The sequence below is a fragment of the Nansenia antarctica genome (assembly GCF_963989245.1).
Source record: "Nansenia antarctica genome assembly, chromosome: 13".
NCBI lineage: Eukaryota > Metazoa > Chordata > Actinopteri > Argentiniformes > Microstomatidae > Nansenia > Nansenia antarctica.
Genome location: NC_137683.1, coordinates 27,491,999 through 27,506,410, shown reverse-complemented (window position 1 = coordinate 27,506,410; position 14,412 = coordinate 27,491,999). Strand labels below are relative to the sequence as shown.

General features: G+C 48.2%; 1 protein-coding gene across 1 annotated transcript in view; it reads right to left on the bottom strand.

Moving 5' to 3' along the window:
* Positions 1–1,136: 1,136 nt before the first annotated feature.
* Positions 1,137–14,412, bottom strand: part of fam49bb (family with sequence similarity 49 member Bb) — a 44,840-nt gene continuing 31,564 nt past the window's right edge. Inside the window, 9 exon segments of the mRNA XM_080544348.1 lie at positions 1,137–1,761; positions 3,048–3,118; positions 3,602–3,728; positions 4,097–4,176; positions 4,482–4,499; positions 4,501–4,599; positions 7,122–7,157; positions 7,160–7,201; positions 11,025–11,164. Of these exon segments, the coding sequence (XP_080400474.1) occupies positions 1,698–1,761; positions 3,048–3,118; positions 3,602–3,728; positions 4,097–4,176; positions 4,482–4,499; positions 4,501–4,599; positions 7,122–7,157; positions 7,160–7,201; positions 11,025–11,164 (677 nt within the window). The 3' untranslated portion in view covers positions 1,137–1,697.

The window sequence follows — 14,412 nt, the reverse complement described above, 5'->3', positions numbered from 1 at the left end:
GAAAGAATAAAATGCCTGACAGTCTTTCAATGCATTTGGACAATGGTTTAAGTAGGTGCAATGAAAAAAAGGGCGGGGGGGGGGACAATTTCAGACATTTCAGAGTCAAAGTCGACTTGGGCGGTTTGTGCGGGTGTTGGCGTGGAATCTCCTTTACTGATCTCCCCTCTGGACTGTTACTGTTACAATATCCAAAGCTGTTGTAGTTTTACTATGGGTGGGGAAAAAGGGTAGTAAATGTGGTAGTGGTTGTACTGCAATGCAGTTTTGATTGACCTGAGCCCAGAGAGGCAGAGACTAAAGAAATGGTGACCTCTTCTGGCCTAGCCTCCTAAGTGTGACATTGTGACGTTAGAATTCTAAGGTTCTATCTCCATTTTTGTCAAAATTGAGTTTTTTACATAATCTGGTCCATTAGGTGTTTGTTAATGCCTGTGTGGTGTTATTTTAAAAATGTTGACATTTTTTTAGTTAGTAATTAATAAAATACAAAGGTTCCATCTCACAAAACATAATGGAATGTAAAAACTTTGACGCTCAATATCTCTGAACTGCCCTAAACGGAGAGAGAACCTTATCATTCTAAACTCACGACATGACAACAGACTGACTAACGTGAGGAATATGAGACAGACTGACTAACGTGAGGAATATGAGACAGACTGACTAACTGGAGGAATATGTGAATATGAGACGGCATTACGCACACGTCTTTTTCTGGCATACTGTATGAAGCTATTCTTCATCAGATAGAACCACACATAGTGAATCAGTGTTATCATTTCCTTTTTGGCAGTTATATGATGAGTCATATATTCCAATCTGAACTGAGATTGGTTATTATTACAGTTGGTTATGTTCCTTGACCATAAAAGGAAAAGGGAAGAGTCAGGTTTAGAAAACAAGAGTTCTCTTTTTTATTTTTTCCAGCCGCAACATTACTGTACTGTCCGTTTACAGTAAAACTCCCAACTTTTTAAATTTGATTTGCACACATCACAGTTTGACATTTTCAAATGAAAAATACAACACAACTATGAAAAAAAGACAATACACACAAATCAAAAAACCTATAAAAAATATAAAACATAAAACAGTACTATCTTTTTAATAATCTCAATTTTTGACAGGTACCATTCGAATAATAAACAAAACAAAACACAAAAACACAATTGAGCAGACAAATTCAAATTGAACCATTAGTTTTTTTTAAATAGAAGGAAAAAAGTCAAGACATCATTTTGTCATGCAGAAAGATGTAATATTAAATATCAACAAATCAAACAAAAATAATAATATATATTTCTCTATATATCTCTCTCTTTTTGAAAATGTTCAAGTCATAGCACTCCCGTCCCTTACATAGGGAAAAAACACAAGTCTTAGAGAACACTAAGAGAACCAACAATGCTTTTCATAGCTGCCATTTTTCTTGTATATGGCCTTGTATGGAAAAACATTTAAAATATCTCAGCGACATCTTTTTTTTTTGGCACAGAAAAGACGTACGTAATAATGGCAGTAGCATTTTTGCGTTATAAAAAAAGGGCGGAGCTTCAGCTCTTTTTCCATTTAAAAAAACAAAACAACAACAACAACAACATTCTGTGCACCGACATCGTATGGGAGAAGCGTTTGTGTGGTCTCCGGGGGCAACGGGGGGAAGGTGAGGCGAACGGTTGTACCAGAGTTCAGTCCTACTGCAACAAGCTCTTGATGGTCTTGTTGGTCGATTCGTCATTCAAATGCTTGGTTGTGTACCTGCAGGGGTGACAGGAGCAGGCACAGACACACACAGAGACACACAGAGACAGAGACACGGAGACAGAGACAGAGACACAGAGACACAGACAGAGACGACACACACAGAGACACACAGACACAGACACAGAGACAGAGACAGAGACAGAGAGACAGAGACACAGACACAGAGACAGAGACAGAGACAGAGAGACAGAGACACAGACACAGACGACACACACAGAGACAGAGACAGAGACAGAGACAGACACAGACACAGTGACAGAGACAAAGACAGAGACAGAGACAGACACACAGAGACAGAGACAGAGACAGACACACAGAGACAGAGACAGACACAGACATAGACACAGACACACAGACACACACAGCATTTTAAATGCTTTATTTATGTCCACATAAATGCGCATTACCGCACTATCAGTGCAATCAGTTCATTGGGAGACATTCATTTACGTTTGTGACTGTACAGCAGCCACAGACACACACACACACACACACACACACACACACACACACACACACACACACACACACACACACACACACACACACACACACACACACACATCATCAATGCCAGGTCCAGTGAATTTAACAAGTCTCTCCCAGCTCCCAGAGAGAGCGAGTGAATATGAGCGAATGTGTGTGTGTGTATGTGTGTTTGTATTATGTCTGTGTGTGTGTGTGTGCATTAACTCTCTCTCTCTCTTGTCAGCTCTGAACTTTGCTTTCTACTCGTCCCTGCATGCGTCCCCCCGTCCCCCCCTCAGCAGATGTGTAACCCAGACATCCAGGCTGCAGGCTGCTCTGACTGACCCTACATGACTGGGGAGCGCCAGTGAGACAGTGAGAGAGCCCGGGGCCCTGATACTGTACTGTACTGTGGTGACATGCAGATGTGGAGTTGCCACAGACACAGCGAGAGCAGCTGGGGTTGATAGCTACTTATATTTTTTAAGGGAAAGGGAAAGGAGGGTTTAGGGAGTTTGGGGGGGGCGAGGGTTTGGGGGGGCGCACAGAAATGTAATCCTCTCCGACATTTATTACAAACAGTTAACACGTCATCGGGTTTTAACTCAATCCCGTCCGACGACTCGCGTGTGCGTTAAATACATGAGTAGATGCGGGGGGGAAAGCGGCAACGTGATACCGGGCGCGATGGTGGTGAGGAGATGCTGGGCATGGCGTGTGGGCGACGTGGCAAGAGAGAGAGAGAGAGAAAGAACCGGAAGAGAAAATCCTCCCGTCGTTCCTGGGGAGGAGGGGGAGGGAGGTGGTCTTACCTGAGAGCGTTTAAAAGGCCTTCTACGCTGTTGGGAGGTTGGTCTCTGAGCACCTTGATGCACCCTTTCATCTGTGGAGACAGAGAGACAGTCAGAGACAGAGAGAGAGAGAGAGAGAGAGAGAGAGAGAGAGAGAGAGAGAGAGAGAGAGAGAGAGAGAGAGAGAGAGAGAGAGAGAGAGAGAGAGAGAGAGAGAGAGACAGAGACAGAGACAGAGAGAGAGAGAGAGAGAGAGAGAAAGAAAGACAGAGACAGAGACAGAGACAGAGACAGAGAGAGAGAGAGACAGAGACAGAGACAGAGACAGAGAGAGAGAGAGTCAGACAGAGAGAGAGAGAGAGAGAGAGTCAGAGAGAGACAGAGAGTCAGAGAGTCAGAGAGAGACAGAGAGAGAGAGACAAAGAGAGAGAGAGAGAGAGAGAGACAGAGAGAGAGACAGAGAGAGACACAGAGAGACAGAGACAGAGTCAGAGGGACAGACACAGACACAGACATCAGGATGGGCCAGTCGAGGTGTGTCTTTCAGCTCTGTGACGCTAGGCTGCCGTACTCACGTCGATCTTGGAGGACTTGGCGAAGGCCCCCACGGGGTGGACGTAGTCGTACAGGATGATGACCCCCACCATGACCCGGAGGCAGAAGGAGACCGTGTCCTCACTGGTGAACCGGCTGCGGTACTCCCTGGGGTGGGACGGACGGACAGACGGACGGAAAAGAGACAGACAGACGGACGGGGAAAGATATTAGCCAGATGGAAAGAGACAGGAAAGACAGAGACAGATGGATATTGAGCCCCAGAGCCGCACAGAGAGTCGTACTGTCTTGACGTGGGCATAGGGGTGGCAGGCAGGCTCATTGGAAATGCATGGAATGAGGAATGGTTTATCAACACGCGTGTGAGGAATGCCATCAAACACATGTGTGTTAGAGAACAACGCGAGGTTCCTTCCCATGCATCACAATGAGCCTGTCTGCCTCCGCTGAGCTCTTCTAACTACCGCTGACATCCTACTGGTCTAGTTCACAAGTTAGTTAGCAAAACCACTTACGGCGTTTCCAACATGACTTTGCAGACGCTGGCCATTGTGCTTAAGCAGTCCGTCGTGTTCTCGATGGGCAAGTTCTTATTCTTGGTAGAGAGACACAGAGAGAGAGAGAGAGAAAGAGAGAGAGTGAGAGAGTGAGAGAGTGAGAGAGACAGAGAGAGAGAGAGAGAAAGAGAGAGAGACAAAGAGAGAGAGAGAGAGAGAGAGACGGAGAGAGAGAAAGAGAAAGAGAGAGAGATAGACAGAGAGCGAGAGAGAGAGACAGAGAGAGAGACAAAGAAAGAGAGAGAGAGATTATTTTCTGCAACAATCTACTTTGATCTCTTTAATAACTGACACGTCGCCACAATATCAAAGCTGTTTGGCACGCCGTGAAAAACATCTTTACCTCTGACACAAACTTTGTTGGTGCCGTCGCTTAACGTTTTCAACATGGGCGTGGCATCGGCGTAGAACAGAGATATCCTATTGGCCAGCTCGTTGTTGACTTCATTCTCACCCTCTGCCTGAAAATCAAAGGAGCAAGTTTGTCAGTTAATAATATCTGCTTTAAAAACCACTGGACACTAACGAGGTGTTCAATATGAAAACATCTACTCATATTCAATATTTACGTTCAATATTTATATTCAATATTCAGGAGGATACAGTCTGGCTCACGACGGTGTTTTCAGACGGTGGTGTTTATATTCTCGACGGGAGCTATCCTTCCTGGAGAATGTCAAGCCACATCACGTAAAAAAAATGATCGCACTCCAATAGAATAATGTGCTTTCCCACAAAAGAACAGATAGGACGTCTGGTATGATACAAATGCGTCTTGCACAGGAAAGGTCCTCGTCATTTAATTTCAACGTCTGAACTGTCAGAGTGGAAATGCTCCTCTGTGCAGCAGGGAATGTTTAATGGCTAGAGGACAGCTTTAGACAGGGACAGGTCTTTTACGGCCCTTCTGTCTGGAGCCATTTGCCTAATGGCATATTCACGTACGGAGGGGGAGAAGGAACTGCAGACCAGACAGACTGAGTGAGTGAAAAAAAAAACTAGAAAAAAAACAGATGTGGGTCTTTAGAACACGGGAGAAAGAATCTGTTCATTTTTCTTCTTCACTAACGGGCTATTGAAAGATTTAAAACATTTCACTACGGTTCTACCGGGATGTCCTTGGTGCTATTGAATAAAGGCGTGTGCGTCTTTTTGACGCGAGGCTCAGTAGATAGTAGGCTGTAGTCCTGAAAGCTTCCTGTATCATCATACAACAGCATTTCAAGTCTGATAATAATAATAATGACATTCTATTGCTTATAGGTCGAAATAGGAGACAAAACAACCAATAATATCAGTACTGTAGCAGTCCATTTATCTTCAAACACCTTTAATTTCAACCTCGTTTATATGTCATTATGACATACAATATCGTTAGCCTCATAGTATAAAAGTCATGCTTCACTTGTGGTCAGCCGGGCCATCTTTGTATGTAGTGTCAAAAATGCCTATGTCAAAGAGATGACTTGGGCAGATAGTGATTTTGGAATGTAACAAGCATTCTGATAGGCTGATGGCATCATAGGCAATAACACACAGTGAATCAGCAGTGTTAGGAGAGTAGAGTTAGGCAGATATCTCAATTTGGCCAAAATATGACTTAGGCAATTATGCTATGAGGCCAACAATATGTCATTATGATGTACGATGCTAAACGCTAAATCCAATGATAATAATATAGTGGCCCTGTTGAAATGACAGTTGGTCAGAACTGGTCTGTTGCTGAGCAACGACACAGCCACAGAGACTCAGAGGTTTGGCAGGGTTCCTACAAGTTTCAGCAAGTCCAATTTAAGCCCTTTTTAGACCTTTTTTAGACCTCTTTGAATATCATTTTAGACCTATTCGCGACACCATATGATAGCTTTTTGTCATCCTCGAGGTGATGAAATTAAGGATTTCACTGCCATACAGACAAAAAAGGAAGCGAATTGGCATTTTTTGGGTTCCAGCTTGATTAATTTCCACGGTAAATAGACGTGGTCGGACTGATTTCCTTGCAGGATCTCATTTCTAAGACCCTAGCACCTCAGTTTTAGACCGAATAACTGAAACTTGGGACCTTTTTAGGCCTTACAAATTGGAATGCTGGATTTTAGACTTCAAGGCTTTTTAAGACCAGCGCGGGAACCCTGTTTGGGGGGGTTTCCCCTGCACAACCAGGGCGTCCCGGGGGTCCTCTCTGTGGGAACCACCGTGCGCTCAGATCAGGTGCTGCTCCCGCTGAGGCCAGGAAGGCCCTGTTCCCCTAGGGGGGGCCGGGGATACGCTACTGATCTCAGATCAGAGCACACGGGAGGCAGCACGCTGCCGTCTGGTAAGTGCCCCGAACCCTCTCACACTCCCCGGTGGGGGCCTCTCTCTCTCTCTGTCGCTGTCTGCTGGGAGGAGAGGCTGCCCACACACACACACACACACACACACACACACACACACACACACATCTATCCATCCACCCACACATACGCACTCTCTCTTCTCGCAACTCTCTCTGTCGCATGCACGCACGCACTCTCTGTCGCATGACGCACTCTCTCTCGCTCGCTCGCACGCACGCACACTAGACTGAAGGCTTGGTCAAATACGTTTGTTTTTACTAAGTATCCATACATCCATACATACATCCATACATACATCCATCCATACATACATACATACATACATCCATCCATCCATCCAAGTCTGTCAACGCATCCCTCCATCATCTCTCCCTTCCTTTAGGTACAGGAATCAGTAATTACTGACACGATATGACCACAATAACTCATCTACATAGCTTTCATCCATTCAGTCATGTCAGATGAAAAGGAGTATTGTATTTCTGTATTATTGTATTTCCAAACACAGCAGCGTAGTTCCAGTAGCAGAGGAGTCTGGGTATACAGTACGAGGAGGAAGCACAGCTCAGCTCTACAGTGTTAATAACAGTAAGTAAGTGTTAAGTACAGTACAGTAAGTAAGTGTAAACAGCAAGTAAGCTCACTGGTGTGTTGTTGATCCGCATGCGGCTCAGGGTTCTCTCCTGTAGTAGCTGAAGTCATTCTGGATGGCAGGGTTCGTCATCTGCAACGGGAAGGATTGAAACACGCATCACAAACAGAGCATCTCAGAGCATGGAGAAGGGCATTATGTGCGTGCGTGTGCGTGCCTGTGTATTTGTGTACGTGTGTCTTTGTTGTGCCTGTGTACTTGTGTAAGTGTGTCTTTGTCGTGCCTGTGTATTTGTGTTTGTGTGTCTTTGTCGTGCCTGTGTACTTGTGTATGTGTGTCTTTGTCGTGCCTGTGTACTTGTGTATGTGTGTCTTTGTCGTGCCTGTGTACTTGTGTATGTGTGTCTTTGTCGTGCCTGTGTACTTGTGTATGTGTGACTTTCTCGTGCCCCGTCTCTGAAAGTAGAGAGAGAGTTGCCTGCGGGTAGGACACTTTCCAGTTTCTGGATGAAACGCACCGTCACCATCAGGGACGTTTTTAACAAACAAGACACAAACGTCCCTGCGGAGGGAGGAGAGGCCGTGGAAAGGACATTCTCTCTTTTTATTTATTTGATAAAGTGTTTTTTTCTTTCCATTGTTATTTCACTCAGTGAAATGAAATCCTAGTGTCTACTCTGTCTAATCGTGGAGCAGCGCCTCAAGTGTGTTTGTCGTTAGTGACGGACGGATAAACAGGTGTTAGGGGGCTGATAAGTGGGCTATTGGACGCTCTGGACCCTCTGGATAGGGGCCGACTTACACTGCAACAGAACACGTCTACGGGCAACAAGTGAGGCAAAGGCAACAACATCAGATTATTTTTTGGGTGAGACTGGCTGGTATACGGGGTACCCCAAAGATGGCAGGGTTCTCCTGTAACCTTGAGGGCATTAGGGTCTTAGAGAAACCAGACCAGAAATCTGCTAATTTTGGACAAGAAGAAAATCATACGAGTGTGATCGGTCGGTGTCGAGCCACACCTATCACAGGTATCACCTGTACCCGGAAACAACTGACTGAGCCTGGCTTTAAAAGACAGAACAATTGACCCTATGCAGGACCTTAAACTGAATCAAGCTTAGACGGGCACATGATGTTGAGTTGACCCTGATTAGGGCCTCCTCCCACCAATCGTCTGTCATCTCAAGTAGTTCCTCTTCCCATTTACCCATAACCCCCGCAAGAGAGGCCGCACGTGAGGATGACATAAGGTCACTTACAGACAGAGCTAGGGGACGCTCTCGTTAAGACCTAGCCTACATGCTCACTTCCAGGCAGAGCTGTGAACAGACGTGATGTCCTCTAGTGGGGACGGGGATCACAGAAGGAGAGGGGAAGCTGTCAAGAGTGGGGTCAGGGGGTCAGGGGGGTAAGGCACGGGAGCACGCCTCTCTGGTGGAGGTGGGGAGGGGGGGGGTCCAGCTTAACAGCCAAAAGAGCGACAATAATGTACTTATAGTACTACATGTACTAGTGGGGTCTTACAGAAGGTGAGCCAAGCTGTCAGGAGTGGGATCAGGGGTTTAGGGGTGACTCGGGGGGCAAGGAAGGGGGAACCCAGCCCCCCCCACCCCTATTTTGACTAAAGGCTCAATGCTACAGTACATATGCAGACTGGTGGAGAGGCTTACTAAAGACACTCTGACCTCTTCTATCTGGTAAGCCACCGGTCAGTCAGGCGGGGGGCCGCTTCCACGCGTCAGCCTCCTGCCCCCCCCCCCCCCTCCTGCCCCCTGGATGCGTGGAGACGCTAACAGGCTAATTACCCACGCGACACACCACCCCCCCCCCCCCCCCCCCCCCCCTTTCTTGCAGTTAATGCCGTCAATGCTAGCAGGCTAATCACGCCAGCGATAGACTGGTGCCCAGTCTGTGGCCACTTAAGTGTAGTGGCCAGGGCCAGACAGACAGGCAGACAGACCCAGTTAAGCTCATAGCATAGTCATATTTTGGCCAAATTGAGACTCTCCTAACACTGCTGATTCACTGTGCATTATTGCCTCTATGACATCAGCCTATCAGAATGCTTGTTACATTCCAAAATCACTATCTGCCCAAGTCATCTCTTTGACATAGTCATCTTTTGGACACTACATACAAAGATGGCTCGGCTGACCACAAGTGAAGCACGACTTAGGCAATCATGCTATGAGGCTAACGATATCACACCAGTCAGTGGTTTCAACATGGGCTGGGCTGGGCTGGGCTGGGGGGTTCTAACTAGGTCAGGGCACGTGGACGGGGCAGGGGAGTGAAAGATTGACGAATGGGCCTGGCATGATACCTTGCCCCCCCCTCCCTTCACCCCCCCCCACCTTCACGCTTTTAGAGAGCAAAGAGCCAGTCTGGCCAGGGGAGGGGAGGGGGGGTGGGGCACTAATTGGGGCATCGCTGCTGAGTGCCTGGGGGGTGTCAGAGTGGGTGCTGGTTGAGTGTGTGTGTGTGTGTCTATAGGGGTGCGTAGAGGGGGGGGGGGTTTAGTTAGGGGGGAACCATTTCACCCTCTTTTTTTTTTTTTTTTTTTTTTTTTTAACGAGGCCCCCGTATACAGAATGATAGCTCCTCTGATTGTCTCCAACATCCATACAGTAGAGACACCCCCCCACCCCCCCCACACATTGGGTAGATTAGATGCCAGTGATTTTTTAATAGGAAGTGGAGGAGTCGTTGCCTGTCTGTGATCCAGACCAAACACACACTCTGCCAGTCCCTTCCCTCCAGACTAGAGCTGCTCGCAGACATGTCTGCATGTGTCGCTCTCGGTGTGTGTATGTGTGTGTGTGTGTGCTTCTGTGTGTGTGTGTGTGCTTCTGTGTGTGTGTGCTCTCAGACATGTCTGTGTCATTCTGTGTGTGTCTGTGTGTGTGTGCGCGCTTCTGTGTATGTGTGTGTGCTTCTGTGTGTGTGTGTGTCTACGTGTGCTTCTGCGTGTGTCGTTCTGTGTGTGTGTGTGTGTGTACCGTATGTGCTTCTGCGTGTGTCTGCGTGTGTGTATGTGCTTCTGCGTGTGTCTGCGTGTGTGTCGTTCTGTGTGTGTGTGCGCTTCTGTGTGTGTGTGTGTCTGCATGTGTGCGCTTCTGTCTGTGTGTGTGTGTGCTTCTGTGTGTGTGTGTCTGCATGTGTGTAGCAGCAGCCAGGAGTCTCAGCCAACAAGAAACGTTTTTCGCTTTCGACATCAACCACCCCCCCCTTCCCCCTCCCCCCCCTCTTCATTGTTCATTCCTCCAGCGTGTTGGGGATGACAGCAGCTAGAGGAAGCCACAGACAGCAGTGGAAGGTACCAATTAAAGACTTATCTAAGTCTGCTCATTGGCTGACGCGTAATCATGTACGGCACTAACGCCTAATTAGCGGGGGGGCGTCGGCCCGCCTCGCTAGGCTACGGAGCGCGGGGCTAGCATAGCCGCTCGTCTGAGGGACGGTACGCAGCGCTGTGCGGCGCTCGTAAGACCCCAAGGTCGAGGGTTAGAGGATAAAGCTAACTGGATTGAGGGATAGAGGCGGATAGAGGGTGTGTGTGTGTGTGTGTGTGTGTGTGTGTGTGTATGTGTGTGTGTCTCGTACTTTGAGGGATGGCGGATAGAGTGTGTGTGTGTGTGTGTGTGTGTGTGTGTGTGTGTGTGTGTGTATGTGTGTGTGTGTGTGTGTGTGTCTCGTACTTTGAGGGATGGCGGATAGAGTGTGTGTGTGTGTGTGTGTGTGTGTGTGTGTGTGTGTGTTTCGGTGTGTTTCTGTGTCGCTGTGTGTGTGTGTGTGTGTGTGTGTTTCTGTGTGTTTCTGTGTTTCTGTGTGTGTGTGTCTCTGTCTGTCTGTCAGTCTGTGTTTCTGTGAGTGTTTCTGTGAGTGTTTCTGTCAGTGTTTCTGTGAGTGTTTCTGTGTGTGTCTCTGTATTTCTGTGTGTCTGGGTCTGGTACCTTGAGCTCGTCAAAGCGCAGGGTGAAGTGGAGGATCTCGGCGAACTGCCGGGCCAGCGCCTGCTCCCTCTCCAGGTGCTGCGTGGGGTCGTCATGCTGCTCGCTGGTCAGGGAGGCCAGGAGGCTGCGGAGCGCTGCCTCTGAGAGGGGGGGGAGAGAGGGAGAGGCGGAGGGGGGAGATGTGGGGGAGAGGGAGAGAGAGGGGGGGAGAGAGGGAGGGAGGGAGAGAGAGGGGGGAGGGAGAGAGAGGGAGGGAGAGAGGGAGGGAGGGAGAGAGAGGGGGGAGGGAGAGAGGGAGATGAGACGTGGTGCAAAGAGAAGCCTGCTGTTTCTACACACACACACACACACACACACACAAACACTCACAGCCAACCTCCTTCAGGGCCAGCCACGACACCAGGTGAGGAGAGGAGTTCATATAGGTGTAGACATCTGCTGCATCTCACCTCATAACCATGTTATTATACGGTATACCAATATATATTCTATATACAGATGAACTGTTTGTATAATAGAGAGTATGTGGCCATGTCAGATACAAGTCAACCCAACTGACAGACACTCATCTACCAGGCCAGTGGGGACAAGCACCCAACCAGAGATGGTGTCCTTTGCCCAGGGCCTAATGCCAGTGTGTGTGGGGGGGGTGGGGGTTCCAGGGCTTTTGGAGGGAAGAGGGAAGAGCTTTCATCCTCAGAGGTGGGGGTTCAGAGTGTGGGGGGGGGGGGGGGGTGAGAGGCTTTGCTGCTCAGATGGAGATGAGACATGAGACTAATTATCTCATTGTCACGAGATGGGAAGGAGGGGGGAGGAGGAGGAGGGGGGGGGGGGGCGTTCCACTGATCTACGATGACTCCCTTTTGTTTTGACAGTAGGTAAAGACGCTAAGACAAACGGCTTAGCGGGGGTACGATACTGTGCTCTCTAGTAAGTAACACACACGAGTAGCTTATTATAGCTAACACATAAATAAGATGTCCTCATTTTATTATGATGGGTTTCCTAATGAACCTATTCTGCACCAGTAAACATGCACCTCTCTAACATCAGCGCTCACGTACAGGAAAGCAGTGAGTGAGTGAGACATTCAAGAGACACTGACACTTCTCCTGCAGACCCCAAGGCTTCGCTACACCAACCGAAGCCTGAAGATGCTCGTTACGCGTTAGCAACCTCATGATCAGCCTGAGGAGAAATGTTTGTCTGTTTTTGACAGACGACGGTGATGGTGATGGGGGAAACGTTCCCGAATTCCCGAGTCTAGCCACAACAACCACCCCGGTTACCCCCCGGAAGATATCTGCACGAGGAGGAGGAGGAGGAGGGTTTGAGGTCGGAGGGAGGAGGGTGGAGGGTGGAATGAGAGCTGCCAGTGGAGCGCTACAGTAAATTGAGCACGTTAGCCGTTCCGTAATGACCCCCATCTGCTTGGGCTAGCGTTAGCGTTAGCGACGAGACAGACAGGCAGGCAGGCGAGGCCTGATTAAAAATGGCCTTAGTGGTGCAGTTTTTTGGGGGGGGTCTTTTTTTTTACCCTATCCCAGTCAAAACAGAGGTGGAGATGCGATGGGGTTTTTGCTTTTAGAGGGGCGGAGCCCCCCCCACTCTGAAACAAGCCACTCTAACATGTCTGGAGTCTGGGAGGGGTGGGGGAGGGGTGGGGGAGTCTGTGGGGGAGGGGGGAGGGGAGATGTCTGATCCCATCAGGTCATGGAAGAGCAGGCGAGCGGAATGCTGCAACGTAGACGCTCTACTCGTAAGGGAGGGGCGGGTGGGGGAGGGGGAGGGTGGGTGTGAGGGGGGGTCAGAGTGTGGTGGGCATACATACACCCCAACCCTGGCATCAATGCACTAACGAAGCACCCAATGTAATATACATGTACATGAGGGGGGGATGGGGGGGTCAGGGTGTGGTGGGCATACATACACCCCAACCCTGGCATCCATGCACTAACGAAGCACTCCAATGTACATGTATATATGTGTGGTGGCCTGGGAAAACCCTTCACATGGTGGCATTTTGACATTTTCAATTTTATATTTCCATAAATTAGAAGTTCTCAGCTATTCATAACTGGTTGAATGACTGAGATAGCCCTTTATTTTAAAAAGTTATGAGCATTTTAATGTATCATGTCAAAAAAAGTGAAAGGTGAGAAATGCTGCCCCCATGCTGCCCCCGACCCCTTTCTCCTCCGGGTCGGGGGAGGAGCCTATGCAGATCGGCCGGTCTCGTTTGTCTGCTTGTGATGCGGTGGTAGTCTGCTCGCCTCGTCGGTATGCGAGGGACAAATCCATTTGTGTGTCTTCTAGTTAAGATTTTATTACTTTATGCTTATTGTGAGCATCAGTAAACTGGCAATAACACAGGTGGAAGTATCGTCTCTCCTTTCGCTCATGTGTGCGTGCGTTGCTTAACTGAGAATGAGACACGTTCAACGTGACGTTGTTTCGCTAGCAAACTACCCACCACAAAAACATAAAAATAAGTACTTTCTCTTTTGTTTTCTTAAAATGTTTATTCACCATAATGTAGTATGGGGTTCAAAGTACTAGAATACCACATAATATCAAAATCGCCGAAATAGGACATTTTCATCTATTTTTGCTCTTTGCCACAAACGAACGCCAGCGACATCCGACGGGTTTTCCCAGGCCACCACACATATAGTCCCAATGTACATGTATATATAGTCTTAGCATGTACATGTATGTATATATAGTCTTAGCATTTGTTAAGACTGATGGAGTCGAGGAAATAATAAGACATCGGCAACATGGTGATAAAGACAAAGTGCTTCAAATGTTTCCTCACTCCAATTAAAATTCAGGTGCAAAAAAACACGAAGCGCCTATAAATCAAAGACGACCCAAGGAGGTGAGAGAAGACGGAACGAAACGGGAGCACGGGAGAAAAAAAACGACAGAGAGAAGAAGAAAGCGGAACGTACGTTATAAGTTGGGATACGCCACGACACACGTGAAGTCAACTGACAGCCTGATCGTCTGATCATCATCAAACTGTCACTAAACTAAAAACAGATTATGAGACGTACGACGTTCAAAACAAAACGAGGACAGACACTCTCTCTGGTGAAGCCAGTAGCCGCCAGTAGCCGCCATCTCTCTCCGCGCACCGAAGCTGGTAGGAGTAGGTGGAAGATATCTGCAAGCACAGCATCTCTCATAACCAGGCAGGAGGAGGAGGAGGTGGAGGAGGAGGAGGAGGGGGAGGAGGAGGAGGGGGAGGAGGAGGTGGAGGAGGTGGAGGAGGAGGAGGAGGAGGTGGAGGAGGAGGAGGAGGGGGAGGAGGGAGAGCAGGGAGTCCAAGGAGGCCCCTGTAGAAGTAGGTGAAGGATATCTGCAAGCACAGCATCTCTCATAA